The sequence below is a fragment of the Macaca thibetana genome, chromosome 1 (genome assembly GCF_024542745.1).
Source record: "Macaca thibetana thibetana isolate TM-01 chromosome 1, ASM2454274v1, whole genome shotgun sequence".
NCBI classification, from domain to species: domain Eukaryota; kingdom Metazoa; phylum Chordata; class Mammalia; order Primates; family Cercopithecidae; genus Macaca; species Macaca thibetana.
This window is the reverse complement of record NC_065578.1, coordinates 50,549,857-50,568,916: the sequence shown is the minus strand read 5'-3', so window position 1 is coordinate 50,568,916 and position 19,060 is coordinate 50,549,857. Positions and strand designations below refer to the sequence as shown.

Sequence of the window (19,060 nt, the reverse complement as noted above, 5' to 3'; positions counted from 1 at the left end):
CACTGCACTCCAGCCTGGGCAACGGAGCGAGAGTCCATTTCAAAAAAAAAACAAAATAGGCTGGGCGTGGTGGCTTATGCCTGTTATCCCAGCACTTTGGGAGGCCGGGGTGGGTGGATCACCTGAGATCAGGAGTTTGAGACCAGCCTGGCCAACATGGCGAAACCCTGTCTCTACTAAAAGTGCAAAAATTAGCCAGGCATGGTGGCACGTGCCTATAATCCTAGCTACTCAGGAGGCTAAGGCAGGAGAATCGCTTGAACCCAGGAGGCGGAGGTTTCAGTGAGCCAAGATCATGCCGCTGCACTCCAGCCTGGGCTACAGAGTGAGACTACGTCTTTTAAAAAAATAAAATAAAATAATAATAATAATAAAATAACAATTAAAAAGTATAGTATAGTAAATATGTAAACCAGTAACATAGTTGTTTATTATCATTATCAAATATGGGTTGAGTATCCGAGGTCTGAAAAGTCTAAAATTTGAAAATCTAAACCTTTTTGAGCACTAATATGATGCTCCAAGGAAATGCTCGTTGGAGCATTTTGGGTTTCAGGATTTTTGGATTTGGGATACCGAACTTATAAGCATATATAGTACAAATATTCCAAAATCTGCAAAAATCTGAAATCCAAAACACTCCTTCTCCCAAGCATTTCAGATAAGGGATACTAAACCTGCATTGTGTACTCCACATAATTGTGTGTGCTATACCTGGATACGACTGGCAACACAGGTTTGTTTACATCAACATCACCACAAACGCATGAGTAAGGACTATGGATATTATGATGGCTATGAAGTCATTAGGTGATATGAATTTTTTAGCCCAATTATAATCTTATTGGGCCACCATCATATATGTAGTCTGTTGTTGACCAAACATTGTTATGTGACACATGTCAAGATTTCTGGTAGTTAGCTGTTTTTCAGGGAATTATTTGTGAGCCTTAAAATTGGTTTCCCTTATTCCTTGTTATTCAGCTGGTTGTGCTAAGAAATGTTATATTTGTTTGGAGGATTCTTAATAGACAGTTTTGTCCCTTTTTTCTTTGCATATTTTCAACAAATATGAGCATCTCCTATTTTCCAGACCTTGTGCTATGCCTTGAGGATACAACTGTGAACAAAACAAAGTTCCTGTCTTCATAGAGTTTGTATAAGAAAGATAGGCAGTAAACAAATATATGTCAAATACTGATGAGTACTGTGATTAAATCAGGGTAAAGGATAAAAAGTGATATACCTAAAATGTGGCTTTATCATGTACACCTTCACAAAAAAGCATATCAGCATATCATGATCTCAGATATGTAAGAAAAAAATACCAGGAATACAGGCTGTTAAAGAAGTATGCTGAAATATTCATAAGGGTTATTTCTGATAGTGAGATTCAGGGATGATTTTTTAATTATACTTCTATATATTTTTCCAAAGCATTCATTACCTTTATTCTTGGGGGAGAGGCGGTACTAACGAGGTCATGTGTGCACCTAAAGCCCGGTTCTGCTGGCTCATAGCTCCTGTGTGCACCAAGAGGAAGAAAGTCACCTGCATGGTTTCTCTTTAGTGTTTCTGGAACTCCCCCCAGCAGGTGTCTTACATGTGATCTGAACAAGTTCAACTCAGTGAGTCCTTCTGCTTTCTGAACAAGCCTCTGCCTCCTGAACAGGCCTCTCTGCCTCATATCAACCATGATCAGTATCTGAAAAGGTTATTTGTTGTTCATCTAAGATTTGTCTTTCCGCAGTGTTTAGTGCTAAATAGGTCATTTATGAGGAAAGTGTAGAAAAACTCTTTAGTAAGGTACTATATATTCTTCATATAGAAGAGTAATTTTTTAAATTAATTTTGTTCACAATATATGCTTCACAATATTCCAGTCAAATCTGACCTAACTCAGGCTATTGCACACATGTTGTGACTTGTAAAGGCTGTGGGACAGGACAGAGAAAAGGCATGAAGCACATTTTCAGTCCCACAAGTGAAATGAGCCCAACTCTTTCCCTTGTCAGCAGTCAGGGAGAGCATCTTCACCCCACTCAGGCTGTGCCTCAGCTACCTCAGCATCAGAAATAACAGGAGCCGGGCAGGTGGCCTATAATCCCAGCACTTTGGGAGGCTTAGGCCGGCAGATCGCTGGAGGTCAGAAGTTTGAGACCAGCCTGGCCAACATGGTGAAATCCTGTCTCTACTAAAAATACAAAGAATTAACCAGGTGTGGTGGCACACACCTGTATTCCCAGCTACTTGGGAGGCTGAGGCACAAGAATCACTTGAATCTGGGAGGCAGAGGTTGCAGTGAGCCGAGATATAACAGGAAAAGGAGAGAAAGAAGGGAAACCCTGAAACAGTACCTACGATGAGGCTGGGCCCCAGGCTGAGGACTTGGCACATATGTATCAATGAAAAGGCCGTCTTTTATAGCTAGAATTGTAGGATTTCCTATAACCCTGAACTTCCCAACATCCTCTTCAGGATCAGAGTTGCTGGTATATCCTTAAAGGCCTGATTTTTCTGTGCTTCTACCCAGTCCTTTTTCCCACTCGGGCTCCCCCTCGTCTGCGGCTGTCTTGGTAACGAAATGTTTGGTGACAAAGCAAACAAAAATAGTGTATCTTCTTTGCTCCTCTTATTATGTCCAAGATATACTCATTTTTAGAGATATGGGCACACTTTACACATTCAAATAGGTGGGTAGGCACACTTTTGTTCTAAGCATAGTATGAGGAGAACTCTTCCTTTTTTTTTTTTTTTTTTTTTTGTTGAGACAGAGTTTCACTCTGTCGCCCAGGCTGGAGTGCAGTGGCGCAATCTCAGCTCACTGCAGCCCCCACTTTCCAGGTTCAAGTGATTCTCTTGTCTCAGCCTCCCGAGTAGCTGAGATTACAGGCGTGTACCACCACGCCCGTCTAATTTTTGTATTTTTAGTAGAGACAGGGTTTCACCGTGTTGGCCAGGCTGGTCTCGAACTCCTGACCTCAGGTGATCTGCCCGCCTCGGCCTCCCAAAGTGCTGGGATTACAGGCATGAGCCACTGTGCCCGGCCTGAGGAGAACTTTTCTATGCCTCTTTGTCTTGCCTTCTCTTTTGCAGTTCTTTGCTTGCCTTCCTTTCCAACTGTTTGCTTTGTTTCTTTCCATCTTCCTGTATCAGGCAACAATTCCTATAAACATTATTTGATGTTATTGGTAGTCCTTGCACCTGAATAGGTGAAACCTATCTCAGAGTAGATCATGCATTCCAGCTGAAAATGTTAGTCTACTTGGTAAGTGCAATGTGATGGAAGAAACAACTTCTCAGGCCTGTGAAACATTGATTAAATATACTTTTTTGTTTCTTTGTTTGTTGGAGACAGACATGCTCTGTCACCCAGGCTGGAGTGCAGTGTCATGATCTCAGCTCACTGCAACCTCCGCCTCCTGGGTTCAAGCAATTCTCCTGCCTCAGCCTCCCAAGCAGCTGGTATTACAGGCATGTGCCACCATGCGCAGCTAATTGTTTGTATTTTTAGTAGAGACAGGGTTTCTCTATGTTGGCCAGGCTGGTCTTGAAATCCTGGCCTCAAATGATCTACCCACCTATGTTTCCCAAAGTCCTGGGATTACAGGTATGAGCCACTGCACCTGGCCCATTAAATATACTTTTGTAGTTACTGTTCCTTCTGCCTGGTAGCCTGGTTTCTTTTCCCCATGTTTATCTATTTGGTAAACTCCATTTCTTATTCGAAAGATTTTATTTAAAAGCCAAATGTAGTGGCTTCTTTGCTCCTTTTCCAGATTCACCTAGGCAGTTAGTGTCTCCCACTACAAGTTTTTCGTACCTCTCTCATGACCCATATAAGACTGTTTTATTATTATTTGTTTACATATCTTTTACTAGACTGTGAACTTTTTCTTTTTTTTTTTTTTTTTTGAGACAGAGTCTCGCTCTGTTGCCCAGGCTGGAGTACAGTGGCCGGTTCTCAGCTCACTGCAAGCTCCGCCTCCCGGGTTCACGCCGTTCTCCTGCCTCAGCCTCCCGAGTAGCTGGGACTACAGGCGCCCGCCACCTCGCCCGGCTAGTTTTTTTTTTGTATTTTTTTAGTAGAGACGGGGTTTCACCGTGTTAGCCAGGATGGTCTCGATCTCCCGACCTCGTGATCCGCCCATCTCGGCCTCCCAAAGTGCTGGGATCACAGGCTTGAGCCACCGCGCCCGGCCGACTGTGAACTTTTTCAAGGGTAGGAATTGTATCATTTTATTTTCTCAGACTTGGTATATGGTCAACAAATGGGCCGGGCGCGGTGGCTCACGCCTGTAATCCCAGCACTTTGGGAGGCCGAGGCGGGCGGATCACAAGGTCAGGAGATCGAGACCACGGTGAAACCCCGTCTCTACTAAAAATACAAAAAATTAGCCGGGCGCGGTTGTGGGCGCCTGTAGTCCCAGCTACTCGGGAGGCTGAGGCAGGAGAATGGCGTGAACCCGGGAGGCGGAGCTTGCAGTGAGCCGAGATAGCGCCACTGCACTCCAGCCTGGGCTGGGCGACAGAGCGAGACTCCGTCTCAAAAAAAAAAAAAAAAAAAAAAACAACAAATGTTTGTTGACTGTCCGTTCTTCTTTGGATAGGACTTATTCCCTGTTTTCAAGGACCTTACCATCTAATAAGGGTGATCAGTTACAGGTAACCATGGTACAAACTAGAATGCAATTAGTGCCACAGAGAAGGAAAAAAATTACTTCTTGCTGTGGGAAGTAGTGACACCTAAGTTACTCCAGGGTTTGTTGATGAGGTAGCATTTGAAATGGGCCTTGAAGGATGAGTATGAAATGTGGCATTAGTGGCATTATATTAGCTTTTTGTACTTCTTGATGTCTTTATTAGCAGTAATTTAAGTTCATAGAATATTATTTGACATGGGTTCCAAAGCCTTACCTATAAATCATCTAGTTATTACTTTACCTATACTTTACCTATAAATCATTACTTTATTTGCTGTTACTTTACCTATAAATCATTCATCAGTTGATTTATACAAAGGAATACATCTTGTGGGGTTATCAGTATACACTCTGTCTTTGTGGGTGTCAGTCATAAATTCAGGAATTAATATTTGAGATTGTATGTTTTCAACTGTCTGAATGTTATTAACCAAAAGAAAACATGAAATTTGATGCCTTGGCTGGATTTGGTGGCTCATGCCTGTAATTCCAGCACTCTGGGAGGCTGAGGCAGGAGGATCACTTGAACCCAGGAGTTTGAGATCAGCCTGGGCAACATGGCAAAACCCCATCCCCACAAAAAATACAAAAATTAGGCACGGTGGCACATACACATAGTCCCAGCTACTCAGGAGGCTGAGGTGGGAGGATCACTTGAGCCTAGGAGATTGAGGCTGCAGTGAGCCATGAGTGTACCACTGCTCTCCAGGCTGGGTGACAGAGTAAGACTCTGTCTCACAAAAAAAAAAAAAAAAAAAAAAATGTCCTACTGTCCTGTTTCATTTATTTTCTTTATTCATTTTAGCCACAGACCCCTTTGCTTCTGTTTTTGGGAATGAATCATTTGGAGATGGATTCGCCGACTTCAGCACATTGTCAAAGGTAATTTACAGTAATTAATGGGAAGGGAAAACATACTGTGTTTCCACCAAAAGAGCAATCCTCCTTTGAATTACATAGTCCTTTCACAAAGTTGCAACTTGATTTCAGTAAATCACAGCAAATGTTGATTTCAGATAGAAATGAAAGATAACATTATAGTTAGACACATTTCTTTATATAACTAGACTGTATTGATGGTATAGGTAATTATAATTTTCTATTGGCATGTTTGCTCAGCAACTTCATATTTAGTCTTCTGTCTTTTTAAACATGTTTCTCTCAGTTGAACCACATTTTCCCCCTGTTGACTATCTGGGTTTTTATTTCGTCCTCTCTGTCTTGGTTACTTGATTTTATGTTCTGAGGTTGTTAGGGTCAGTATTAAGGTAATTAATACACAAAGTCCAGTACTAAATGTCCACTACTTATTTTCCACTGTGGCTGTGGTATTGATTCGGGCTAAGAGAAAAGGAGGATTAGATTGTTGGTTCCTTGGTTCTCAACTGAGGGTTATTTTGCCACCAGAGGAACATTTGGCAATGTCTAGAGACCTTTTTGGTTTTCACAGTTGAGTAGGAGATGCTACTCATATCTAGAAGATAGAGATGAGGGATGCTATTTAATACAGTCCACTCTCTAGTCCCCCACAATATGCAGTTATGTCCAGCCCAAAATGTCACTGTTGAGCATTGCCTAAATAAATGTAAAATTGTGAAGTATATGATTCATTATAGAAAAGTTAATCTTTTGTTACATATTCGAAAGGCAGGGTCTTCAGACACACATTAAGATTTATCATTCCAGCCAGGCGTGGTGGCTCATGCCTGTTATCCCAGCACTTTGAGAGGCCAAGGCAGGTGGATTGTCTGGGCTCAGGAGTTCAAGACCAGCCTGGGCAACATGGCGAAACCTCGTCTTGACCAAAAAATACAAAAAGTTGGCCAGGCATGGTGGCGCGCACCTGTAGTCCCAGCTGCTTGGAAGGCTGAGATGGGCGGATCACATGAGCCCAAGAGGCAGAGGTCGCAGTTGAGCCTAGATTGTGCCACTATACTCCAACCTTAGAGTGAGACCTCGTCTCAAAAAAAAAAAAAATTATTTCGTGGGATCAGTTTGCTTTAAAAAATTGACTTTCAGGCTTACTTTGCAGTAACTCAAGCCTGTAATCCCAGCATCTTAGGTGGCTGAGATGAGAGGATTGCTTGAGCCCAGGAGTTCAAGACCAGACTGGGCAGCATAACAAAACCCCATCTCTACAAAATAAAAAAATAGCTAGGCATGTTGGTATATGCCTGTAGTCCTAGCTATTCAAGAGGCTAACTGAGGCAGGAGGATCCCTAGAGCCCAGGGGTTCAAGACTGCAGTGAGCTATGATTGTGCCACTGCACTCCAGCTTAGGATACTTAGGAGACTCCTGCCTCTTAAAAAAAAAAAAAAACCCATTGACTTTCAGGTTGTCTTTATAGTTTGTCAAGATGTCATTTTCTTTGCATTAGTATTAAATCTCATATTTAAGTTCATTAGGAAGTATGGAATCTATTTTTTTTTCCTTTCATTACCATTTAGATCAGATATTCTTTGTGGAAAGGCATTCAATCCCTTTAAAATGGGCCTCAGGTGGTTTTGCATTGAATATTTCCTGAAGCTTGACAAACTTTTAATCTAGATTGAACTTTTTTTGGTTTGATCTGTTACTCTTAATAAGTAATGATGTTAGAATCACTACTCATATAGAATAACTTTTTTTCAAAAATTTCTCCCATTGGACTCTGAATGCAAAGGTTAAAATGACAGTGGTCTCAGAATTAAATAAAACTGTATAATACTTAAGTCATTATTCTAAATGCTACATGACTACCACAGTTTGCTTGGTGTAGCCATGTATAACCATTTCTTTTTAAACAAAGGTCAACAATGAAGATCCTTTTAGTTCAGCCACATCGAGCTCTGTAAGCAATGCAATGATTACAAAAAATGTATTTGAGGAAACATCGGTGAAAAGTGAAGATGAACCCCCAGCGCTGCCACCAAAGGTCGGAACTCCAACAAGACCCTGCCCACCACCACCTGGTATGAGATTTGGTACTTTTCTTCAGTCAACTACATGGCTTTTCTCTTTCTGAAAAGTATTGTGTGGAGCTTACTATATAAAGGGCTTTAAATGAAACAAGTCAAACATATGTCAGAAGCTTCCTGCTGTCATTCATTCTGACCTAACTGCCGAATTACAGACATGCACCTAAGAGATCAGCATGTGTACATTTCATGAGCTGTCTTTCTGCTAAAACCTGTTTTTCTTTTCTTTTTTTTTTTTTTTAACTTAATCATTTCAGAGAGGCAGTAAATGGAAAAGGGAAAGTGTCAAGAAAATCTCTTTGCCTTTTAGAAACTCATTGATTATCCATTTGAATAGCAGTTTCCTGTACTTTGGTGTTTTAATTATAATTTATTTAACAGAAGATTGTTTCAAAGTCCTTTTCCCGTAACATATAAAGTCTTCCTTAAGTCGTTTAATGTGAGAATATATGGCCTCTTTAGTATCCAGAATTCAGCAATATAGTGATTTGAAACAAAGTATTGGTTTTCTTGAAGGAAAATGGTATTTTAGCTAACTTAAAAGATTCCTTTTTTTTTTTTTTTTTTTTTTTTTTTTTTTTTTGAGATGGAAACTTGCTCTGTCTCCCAGGCTGGAGTGCAGTGGCACAATCTCAGCTCACTGCAGCCTCAGCCTCCCGGGTTCAAGGGATTCTCCTGCCTCAGCCTCCCGAGTAGCTGGGATTACAGGCATGATCCACCATGCCTACCTAATTTTTATATTTTTAGTAGAGATTGGGTTTCACCATGTTGGCCAGACTGGTCTCTATCTCCTGACCTCAGGTGATCTGCCCACCTCGGCCTCCCAAAGTGCTGGGATTATAGGTGTGAGCCACCACGCCTGGCCAAGACTCTTTTCTAATAGTGATTTTTCTCTTATTTTTGTTTGTATGATTAGTATGTGTGTGTATGTATATGTTTAGCACTATACAAAGGAAAGTTTGTTTTGTTTTTAGGTCATAATAAGTGGGTAAAAGGATAATTCCTTGAGTAGTTGTAGTGCTGTTGGGCTATTATGTGAGAAGACACATTTTAGTACATTTTTTAAAAAATCATACCTCATTCCTTGGGAAATTTTCAGTCTCAGTAGTTACAGATTAATACTGCCTTTTCATCATAACCTTTCCATGGTCTTGAGCAGGTAAGTTTTTTTTCTTTGACTGAAAGGATTGCATGTACAATTGTTAATACCTGATAATCTGTTGAAAAATCAGGTAAATGAGTTAAGTGATTCCTTCTAAGGAAAAGTAGCTTATGTCATATATTTCTAGAAGTGAGGTTGCCAGAATATATTTAAAAATAAATAATGGTTAATTTGCACATTTAACTTTTTACACTTGCATGATGCTAATAGTGAGGTGGTTTTTTTAAATCTTAAGTAAAATAATATGCTAGTGCTTTTGTGAAATCTCAGAATCTTCAACCAAGTGATTGTATATCATTGTAAAAAGATTAAGGAAAAGACTGGTTTGTTGGAAAGAGCACTGAACTGGGAGTCTAAAAATCTAGGTTCTGTTTCTGGATGTTCCCTAACTGTGATCTTAAGTGTATAATTTCATATATCTGACCGTTGGCTGTTAAATATTGGCAGCAATTCTAATTTTGCCTACTTTCACAGGATTATTGGAAGGATCCATTGAGATATGAGCATCTTTTCTAAGCAGCTACAGTGATGGAATCTGTTGTGTTATGATTGCTATTACCAGCTTATGCATTTTAGGAAAAAAATATATTTAGAGATATTTTGATCCCTAATTTTATTATCTTTTCTTCAAGAAGTACTAAGTTTAAGTAAGACTTAGAGAACTTGTTTGAAAATGGTAATGAATTAGTGAGTGACTAATAGGACAGAATACTATTGTTGGGTCAGAGATTATTTGATCAGCAACCACAAAGATTTAGGCCCTGGGCTTCAAAACATTTTTTCTTCATTTTGAAATACAGTAAATAACAAAAAATTGGCAGGGTTTTACTACAGTAATTTTAAAATTTTATGCTCCTAGGTATTGTATCTAGAACTAGAGAAAAATCAGAAGAATTTTCCCATTTTTCAGAAGTCATTTGCTCTTACTGCCACTAGTGGATAACTGTTATCAGGCTGAGGTTTATAACAGCAGAGGCAGGCCATTTCTGTCTTTATTCTTTATTATTCTCCTTCTGTTTAATCCATTCGTCTCTCTTTTTGGGAACATGCTGCTTGGTTGTGGCTGGGGGATGGTGGTATTCAATCTCTGGACAAAAATATGATTCCTGGCCCATCCTTGCTTTGCTATTTGTTTCATTAGCTGCACATAGCTGGAATCTATTTGAGAGATCATGTGTGAAGAATTTGAGGACAGATAGTTGGTGTTGCCATTTAAGACAAGAATGTGTTTTAGGTACTCAGTCATCCTCTACCCACGGTACTTTAATGCTATCTGTGTACATGTTCTTGTGTGCTTGTATTTGCTGTATTTACTGGTTGAATTAATTGTGATGATTTTGATCCAGGGAAAAGATCCATCAACAAACTGGATTCTCCTGATCCCTTTAAACTGAATGATCCATTTCAGCCTTTCCCAGGCAATGATAGCCCCAAAGAAAAAGATCCTGAAATGTTTTGTGATCCATTCACTTCTTCTGCTACTACCACTACCAGTAGAGAGGCTGATCCAAGCAATTTTGCCAACTTCAGTGCTGTAAGTACTGTGAATGAGTTTTTTGGGGGAAAAATCTTTGAAGAGTTTTCAAAGATTATTTTGGAGTCTGCCAAGTTTGCATCATTTTAACTCAATTTACCAAGATACTAAAAATAATCTTTCGTTCTTCCCCCAAGAAAAACCTCTGTTTGATCCTGTTTTGACAGTTCTGTGGTTGTTCCATTGCACAAATGATTTTAGTAGTCTTAGTTCTTGTCATATATACAAGTTGTTTTGTAAATATTTCTCTTAGTCTTGGTAATATAAGTAAAATCCTAACAGTTGTTACTTTGTGGATGGTTATGGGTGATGATGACTTAATGAACAATTACAGAGTCATTGGTGTCTGCCCACTAGATGAACAATGCCAGTAATAAGTTTGTGCATTTGCAGCTGTGTATGTGTGGTTGTGTATAAAGTTTTAATGATTTCTGAGACCAGTCAGCAAATATTATATCAGAGGATAGGGCCAGAGATTATTTGAATAGAAAGTAAAACTATTAAACTTATATAGTCACTTTTAAAAAATGTAAATGCCAGTTTTATGAAATAAATAAATAAATGGTTGTCAGGATTTAAACAATCTTTAATTATTCGGAGAGATCTAATTCACTAACTTCTCATGTTTACTCTGCATTCTTTCAGAGATGTCTAAAATAGGAAGATCATTAGAAACAGTGGAAGGGTGCCATGATAACAGCATAAACAGGGCGTATAAAATCACAGAAATGGGGCCACCAACCATGGAGGTATCAGTCTAGAGGGACATAAAGCAATGTCATATATTCCATCATTATTCAGTAAAAACAAGTTATTTTTAAATAAAATTCTTAGACTGGGTAACAAAGTTTCAGTTTCCCAGTTTTTTCAGGCAAAATAACCTTCGTTATCACTGCCTGTTCTATAAAACAGGAATTTTCTTCTGTTTATCACCTTATGCCCTTGAGATGATTTTGGAAACAGGAGATCTAGTGGCCAGGTAATTCTGCCTAATATTTCCCTCCTCAATGTAGCATTGGGACATTCAACCAGTTGCTTTATCCCTTCAGCTATTTCTAGTTAGAAAGGAGGTAGTCAAGAATCTGCATGCAGGCTGGGCATGGTGGCTCATGCTTGTAATCCCAGCATTTTAAGAGACCAAAGTACTTTAAGCACCTGTAGTCCCAGCTACTTGGGGGGCTAAGGTGGTGGAGGTTGCAGTGAGCCATGATCATGCCACTGCACTCCAGCCTGGGTGACAGAGCCAGACCCTGTCTCCGAAAAAGAATCTGCATGCAACTAAGACGACTGAGCTCCCAGCTTTTGAATCTGTACTCTAAGTTCTGGTGGCTTCTCTTGAATATGAAGGAGCAAAACAGGAATCAATATTTTGAATATTGTAAAAATGGAGTGTCAGAATTATACAGACTTTTTTTTTTGAGATGGAGTTTTGCTCTTATTGCCCAGGCTGGAGTGCAGTCGCATGATCTCAGCTCACCACAACCTCCACCTCCCGGGTTCAAGCGATTCTCCCGCCTCAGCCTCCCAAGTAGCTGGGATTACAGGCATGTGCCACCACACCTGGCTAATTTTGTATTTTTAGTAGAGACGGGGTTTCTCCATGTTGGTCAGGCTGGTCTTGAACTCGTGACCTCAGGTGGTCCATCCGCCTCAGCCTCTCAAAATGTTGGGGATTACAGGTGTGAGCCGTCGTCGTGCCCAGCCTGACTTTCCTTTTTTTTTTTTTTTTTTTTGAGACAGAGTCTTGCTCTGTTGCCAGACTGGAGTGCGGTGGCGTAATGTCAGCTCACTGCAATCTACGCCTTCCAGGTTCAAGTGATTCTCCTGCCTCAGCCTCCCAAGTAGCTGGGACTACAGGCATGCGCCACCACACCTAGCTAATTTTTGTGTTTTTAGTAGAGACAGGATTTCACCATGTTGGCCAGGATGGTCTCGATCTCTTGACCTCGCAATGCACCTGCCTTGGCCTCCCGAAGTGGTGGGATTACAGGTGTGAACAACCGTGCCTGGCCCAATTTACCTTTCATTAGATGGAATTTGATTTGTTTCAAGCAGAGAATCAAAAATTAGCCTTTTTAGGGGGTTATAATTCTCTTTGTGTAAAATAACCCTGTGGTAGTTTGTGGCATTTAATATCTTAAGTATGGTTTTAGCAAGTCAAAATCTGGTTGGGGCCAGACAGGGTAGCTCATACATGTAATCCCAGCACTTTGGAAGGCTGAGGCAGGTGGGTCACTTGAGGTCAGGAGTGTGAGACCAGCCTGGCCAACATAGTGAAACCCCATCTCTACTGAAAATACAAAATTAGCCAGGCGTGGTGGCGCAGGCCTGTAATCCCAGCTAGGGAGACTGAGGTGGGAGGATCACTTAAGCCCCAGGCGGGGGTTGCAGGATCTGAGATAGTGCCGCTGTCCTCAAACTGGGTTACAGAGCGAGACTCCGTCTCAAAACAACAACAACAAATCTGGTTGGAAGGAGGCTGAACAACAGCTGAGGCATTTTGCTCCAAACTCTCAGTATAGTGTAATAAAAAACAGCTTCTTTTTTCATTGTAAAACATGTGTTAAGTGTTACACATTTCAAAGTTTTGCTTAATTCCCTAGGGGGAAAAAAACTACCATTTCAAAAGCCTGACAAGGTATTTTATTTCATCCTTTCATGAAGGATTTTCTGTGTGACAAGACTTGAAACCAATTAGAATTTTTTAATTTAGTATTTGCGAAGGTTGCTGTTTGGGGTAGATAAAAATGTTTCCCCAACATAATAATTATGAGTGTTAAGATTTTATTTAGACTGGTCTAAAAGTTGCCAAAGTCTGGAGAAATCTTCATAATGCTTTTTTTTTCTTTTTTTTTTTTTTTTTTTTTTGGCTCACTCCGTCCATCTGGCTGGAGAGCGGTGATATGATCACAGCTCACTGCAGCCTCAACTTCCCAGGCTCAGGTGATCCTCCCAAGTAGCTGGGACTATAGATGTGCATCACCATACCTGGCTAATCTTTTTGTAAAGACAGGGTTTTGCCATGTTGCCAAGATGAACTTCTTGAACGTCTGAGCTCAAGCAATTGGCCCACCTTGGCCTCCCAAAGTACTAGGATTACAGATGTCAGCCACTATGCCTGGCTCAAAATGCTTTTTATAAAATATGATTAGGTTCTTGGGAGGCCAAGGTGGGCGGATCATCTGAGGTCAGGAGTTCGAGATCAGCCTAACCAACATGAAGAAACCCTATCTCTACTAAATATACAAAATTAGCCGGGCGTGGTGGTACATGCCTGTAATCCCAGCTACTCAGGAGGCTGAGGCAGGAGAATCGCTTGAACCCGGGAGGCAGAGGTTGTGGTGATCCAAGATTGTGCCATAGCATCCAGCCTGGGCAACAAGAGCAAAACTCCGTCTCCAAAAAAAAAAAAAAAAGATTAGGTTTACATCATATCTTGCTTAGCATACCCAATACTTTAATATGATGTGTAGCAAAATCAGCTTTTGTTTGTTTTGCTTCTTAGCTTTTCTATACATTAAGGGTTAGGAAACTACCAGTGGGATTAAGTTAAAAATGATTTATCATGTGAGGGTCTCAGTAAAGTTGAAGTAGTAAATGTTTTACATTACATTAGATCAAAAAGGCTAGCCCTCTCCTGTTTTTAAATATTCTAATCTACTATAAGCATTTCTACTTTTTTTAGTGATTATATATAACATTTTATATATATATATTTTTATATATATATATATATATGTATTTTTTAGATGGAATCTCACTTTGTCACCCAGGCTGGAGTGCAGTGGTGCAGTTGCAGCTCACTGCAAACTCCGCCACCTGGGTTCAAGTGATTCTTGTGCCTCAGCCTCCCAAGTAGCTGGGATTACAGGCATCGCCACCATGCCCGGCTAATTTTTGTATTTTTAGCTGAGAGGGCGTTTTGCCATGTTGGCCAAGCTGGTCTCAAACTCCTGACCTCAGGTGATCCACCTGCCTCGGCCTCCAAAGTGCTGGGATTATAGGCATGAGCCATCACATCTAGCCTAGTGATATTTTTAACATTTAGTTTTATATTCTGTCTATAGATTGAATTAATTTTTTAAATTAAACTATGGTTTAATAATATTAAACATGTTTTCAGGAAAAAAAAAAAAAGAATTAACAAGTAACCAGACTATTTCCAGAGTCCTTCAGGTGAAACAAGTTAATGTCCTTTTGTAAAAACTATTTCCTTCTTTTTATTTGCTTTACTCATTTATTTATTCATTTGTTCATCGATCTTTTAAATGGCAGTATCCCTCTGAGGAAGATATGATCGAATGGGCCAAAAGGGAAAGTGAGAGAGAAGAAGAGCAGAGGCTTGCCCGACTAAATCAGCAAGAACAAGAAGACTTAGAACTGGCTATTGCACTCAGCAAATCTGAGATATCAGAAGCATGAAGAATTCTCTTGTTCTTTGGCAACAATATAGTACTCTTCTTCCTGAATACTGAAACTATTTACAATGTGTATCAAAACTACCTGTGAGCATGGGAATACAAAAGGTTTGAGATTCCTGTAAATGTGACAAAATTTTAGGATTTTTTTTTCTTCATTACAGATTCGTCTTTTTTTTTCTTATAAAAGCCGTAACCCAGTCAGACAAATTCACCTTCACTTAGGCCCCTGGCCCCTGTTCTGGTATACATTTACTGTGAGCTTTTGCCTGCCTGTGCTATTTTACTTGTAAAGCTAGAGCACCCAAGCTTCTGCTTTCTGGAATATAGAAAAATAGTTTCACCCTGCACTACGCTGTTCTGTAGTTATTCTGATGATAGCCAGTGAGGTTCTTAAAGTTTGCAGTATTCTCCCCTGATTGGAATGGTTGAGTGAGGATAAGGGAAAGAATATCTTACTTCTTTTATGATTGGTGCAAATTGGCTAAAGTACATTTTTAAATTTCCTTATAGTAAAAATACTACTTAATTTGTTTTTTAGAGACAAGGAAAAATATTTTGCACAGATTTACTCCAGTATGGAAAAGGGACACTTTAGGTTGAACCATTATAGCCTCAGATTCGATCTTTTCCTAACTAAAAATATTAAAGCCTCATGTGTGAAATAAATTTTTTTAAAGATTTATCTGGATTTAGAGAATTTTAGATCAACAGATACCTCTCGGTGTGTTTGCTAATTAATAAAAATTAGTTTCTTACAAATAAAGTTTGTAAGGAAATGTTCATTTTAAGTGCTAGATAGTGGAGAAAATTTATCACCTAAAATATACCCATCAGTATAAGGCAAGCAAAAGTCTTAACATGGCAGCCATTCTGCCTTTGCCGTGGCCCTGTCCTGTTTAGTTCTTAGTGGGTTTATTTTTGTACTTTTGCAGAAGAAACTTCAGCAAGCTAGAACTGGAAGGTACTTTAATTTTTCATATATACTTTTTTTTTTTTTTAAATGAAGGCTCATTTACTTGAAATGTAAAAACTTTCACTCAATACAAATAGGAAAAAAAGTGATATGTTTTATATCATATTGCTTTTTGTCCATCTTTGTGGTTTAGTTTATTTACTCACTTCGTGTTTTTCACCTATAAAATTGTCAAGCTAGCAACAAAACTCTTGTTTGTTTAATTGGTAGAGAAGAGACCTGCCAGATTGTCAAAACTCTTCATGTGTTAAAAGACCACTCCTGTAAAACCGACCTAGTGGACAAGCTGAATTTGAAATAGACTGTGAAGTAAGCTGTAACTTGTCATTTTAATTTTGTTTAACATGGTTACTGACTTAGATGATGTATTGAATACCAAGATAAAGAAAAATGCACCTAAAATCTAATTAGAATTATCTGGGTCACCAAGTCAAGGTGGTATTGATCTGTGTTAATCTGAGTAACTTATTGCCTAGCCTATAAATAAATTTCAAAGTATCCAATTCATTTCTTCTTCATATGGTGCTTGTTTTCTTTCCATTACACAATTGGACTCCTACAGTTTAAAACAAACTTTAAACCAGTGTCTTGCACTGCTAATAACTTTTTTCTACCTTTGTAAATAGAAACATTTCTGCATAAAAGTCATACATATGAAGCAAGGGCTGAGTCATAATCACAAGGCTTTAATTTTGATAAACGAATCCAGTGACCTAAGGATTTTCTGCAAAATTTGACTGAGAAGTTAAGTATTGGGAGTTGTGATAGGTGGTATTTTTGTTTGTTTTCTTCCTCTTAAACTCCTTAGGATAAAGGTAAGTTGACTTGAACAACTTTCTTTTGCACTGGGAAAATGAGCAAATGTTGGAAATGCTTCAAAAATTTTTTTAATTAAAAAAACACCCGAGGCCGGGCGCGGTGGCTCAAGCCTGTAATCCCAGCACTTTGGGAGGCCGAGACGGGTGGATCACGGGGTCAGGAGATGGAGACCATCCTGGCTAACATGGTGAAACCCCATCTCTACTAAAAAACACAAAAAACTAGCCGGACGAGGTGGCGGGCGCCTGTAGTCCCAGCTACTCGGGAGGCTGAGGCAGGAGAATGGCGTAAACCCGGGAGGCGGAGCTTGCAGTGAGCTGAGATCCGGCCACTGCACCCCAGCCTCAGCGACAGAGCAAGACTCCGTCTCAAAAAAAAAAAAAAAAAAAACTCGAAAATAATAAATATCTATAACTTATAAACACCCACTTTCAATGTAATAAATGTATCCTAATCTTATGTATGTTTAACTGGATTACATAGATTTTTATCTTTTGTTAAAATGTGTATACTCCGTGGACCAATATAATGTTAAAGTATGTATATATTATATAAATATATATGTGTATCTATGTGCTCGCTTGTGTAGGATGAATGTCTTAGAGTCGTTTGTGGTATTTTATGTTGCTGACTCTGGCTCCAGGGCCTGTGCTTGAAAAAGACAGATAAGTATTGCCCAGAGCTAAGTGGCACTACTTACAAAGTTTTAAACATCTTCTACATACTGATTCATGTTTATTTGAGCTCTCTTTATTATAGAATTTTCTCTTAAAGTTTCAAACCTCTAAGTTGTAGCCTGTAATTATGAGAACAGTAAAATTTAAGTAATAATAAAGAATCCTATCCATATATCTAATTTGCAGTGGAGTTTTGCATGGTCCTCTGATTATGTCCATGCTGTGTCCAAGGAGGAGTAGCTATATACAATCAGCACAGATTAATACGTGTAAAGGGTTTGGGACAGCACCTGGTATAGAATAAATAATAAATGTAAACTATTATTTTTGGTTATCATGTCCTTTTGCCTGCCTGTGCTATTTTACTTGTAAAGCTAGAGCACCCAAGCTTCTGCCTTCTGGAATATAGAAGTCTTTCATGTCTTTTGTGAAAGAAATGAAATGTATATGCATAAAGACAGTGCCTAAAACATATGTGGCTTTGTATATATGTGTTGAATAAGAATTTGTAGGCCCGACGCAGTGGCTCGCGCCTGTAATCCCAGCACTTCGGGAGGCTGAGGTGGGCAGATCACCTGAGGTCAGGAGTTCGAGAACAACCTGGCGAACATGGGGAAACTCTGTCTCTACTAAAAATGCGAAAAAATTAGATGAGCATAGTGGCTTGCACCTATAGTCCTAGCTACTCGGGAGGCTGACACAGGAGAATTGCTTGAACCCGGGAGGCAGAGGTTGCAGTGAGCGGAGATCACACCACTGGACTCCAGCCTGGGTGACAGAGTGAGACTCCGTCTCAAAAAGAAAAAAGAATTTGTCACTGGGGACAGTGGCTCATGCCTGTAATCCCAGCACTTTGGGAGGCTGAGGTGGGAGGGTCACTTGAGCCCAGGAGTTTGAGACCAGCCTGGGGCAACATGGTGAGACCCCATCTCTACAAAAAAAAAAAAAAAAAAAAGCCAGGTGTGGTGGTGCATGCCTGTAGTCCCAGCTACTGGAGGCTGAGGTGGGAGGATCAATTGAGCCCAGTGAGGCTGCAAGAAGCTGGGGTTGTGCTGCTGTGCTCCAGCCTAGGCAACAGAGCAAGACCCTGTCTCAAAAAAACAAAACAAAACAAAAAAAAACTAATCCCAGCACTTTGGGAGGACAAGGTGGGTGGATCTCCTGAGGTCAGGAGTTCAAGACCAGCCTGGCCAACACGGTGAAACCCCTGTCTCTAATAAAAAATACAAAAATTAGCCAGGCATGGTGGCAGGTGCCTGTAATCCCAGCTACTTGGGAGGCTGAGGCAGGAGAATCACTTGAGCCTGGGAGGCGGAGGTTGCAGTGAGCCGAGACTGTGCCACTGCACCCCAGCCTGGGCAACAGAGCAAGACTCCATATCAAAAAAAAAAAAAATGTGACATGGACTTTTGGAAGGCTCTGTGTTCTAATAAACTCACAGTACTGGGACTGAATCTGTTTCTGCCATTTTTGAGGATGTAATGTAAAGATGATTTTGAGAAAGTTATTTAGCCTCCCTCAACCTCATTTTTCTCATCTAATGTACATCACAGTACTTAATTCACGGGATTGTTTTAAAGGATTTAGCTTTGATAGCTCTTTATTATTTATTTTAAATAAATTTAACCACAATATTACTAATAGCTAAAAGAGCCATTGGCTGTTGAATGTACATTATATATGAAGCACTCCACTAGGCATTTTATGTGTGTTTTCTCTTTTCTTGTTTAATCTTCACAATACCTCTAAGTAGTAGATATTGTTATCCCCTGTTTTAGAAATGGAGAAACTGAGGCTCAAAAATGTTAAAATA

At 39.8% G+C, this 19,060-nt stretch overlaps 1 protein-coding gene across 3 annotated transcripts in view; it reads left to right on the top strand.

The window, feature by feature from the left end:
- Positions 1-17,571, top strand: part of EPS15 (epidermal growth factor receptor pathway substrate 15) — a 167,694-nt gene extending 150,123 nt beyond the window's left edge. For all 3 annotated transcript variants that reach the window (XM_050750498.1, XM_050750663.1, XM_050750585.1), the window contains 4 exons: positions 5,509-5,585; positions 7,493-7,655; positions 10,170-10,357; positions 14,633-17,571. In XM_050750498.1, the coding sequence (XP_050606455.1) occupies positions 5,509-5,585; positions 7,493-7,655; positions 10,170-10,357; positions 14,633-14,779 (575 nt within the window). In that variant the 3' untranslated portion in view covers positions 14,780-17,571. The remainder of the gene's footprint in view (positions 1-5,508; positions 5,586-7,492; positions 7,656-10,169; positions 10,358-14,632) is intronic.
- The last annotated feature ends 1,489 nt before the right edge of the window (positions 17,572-19,060 follow it).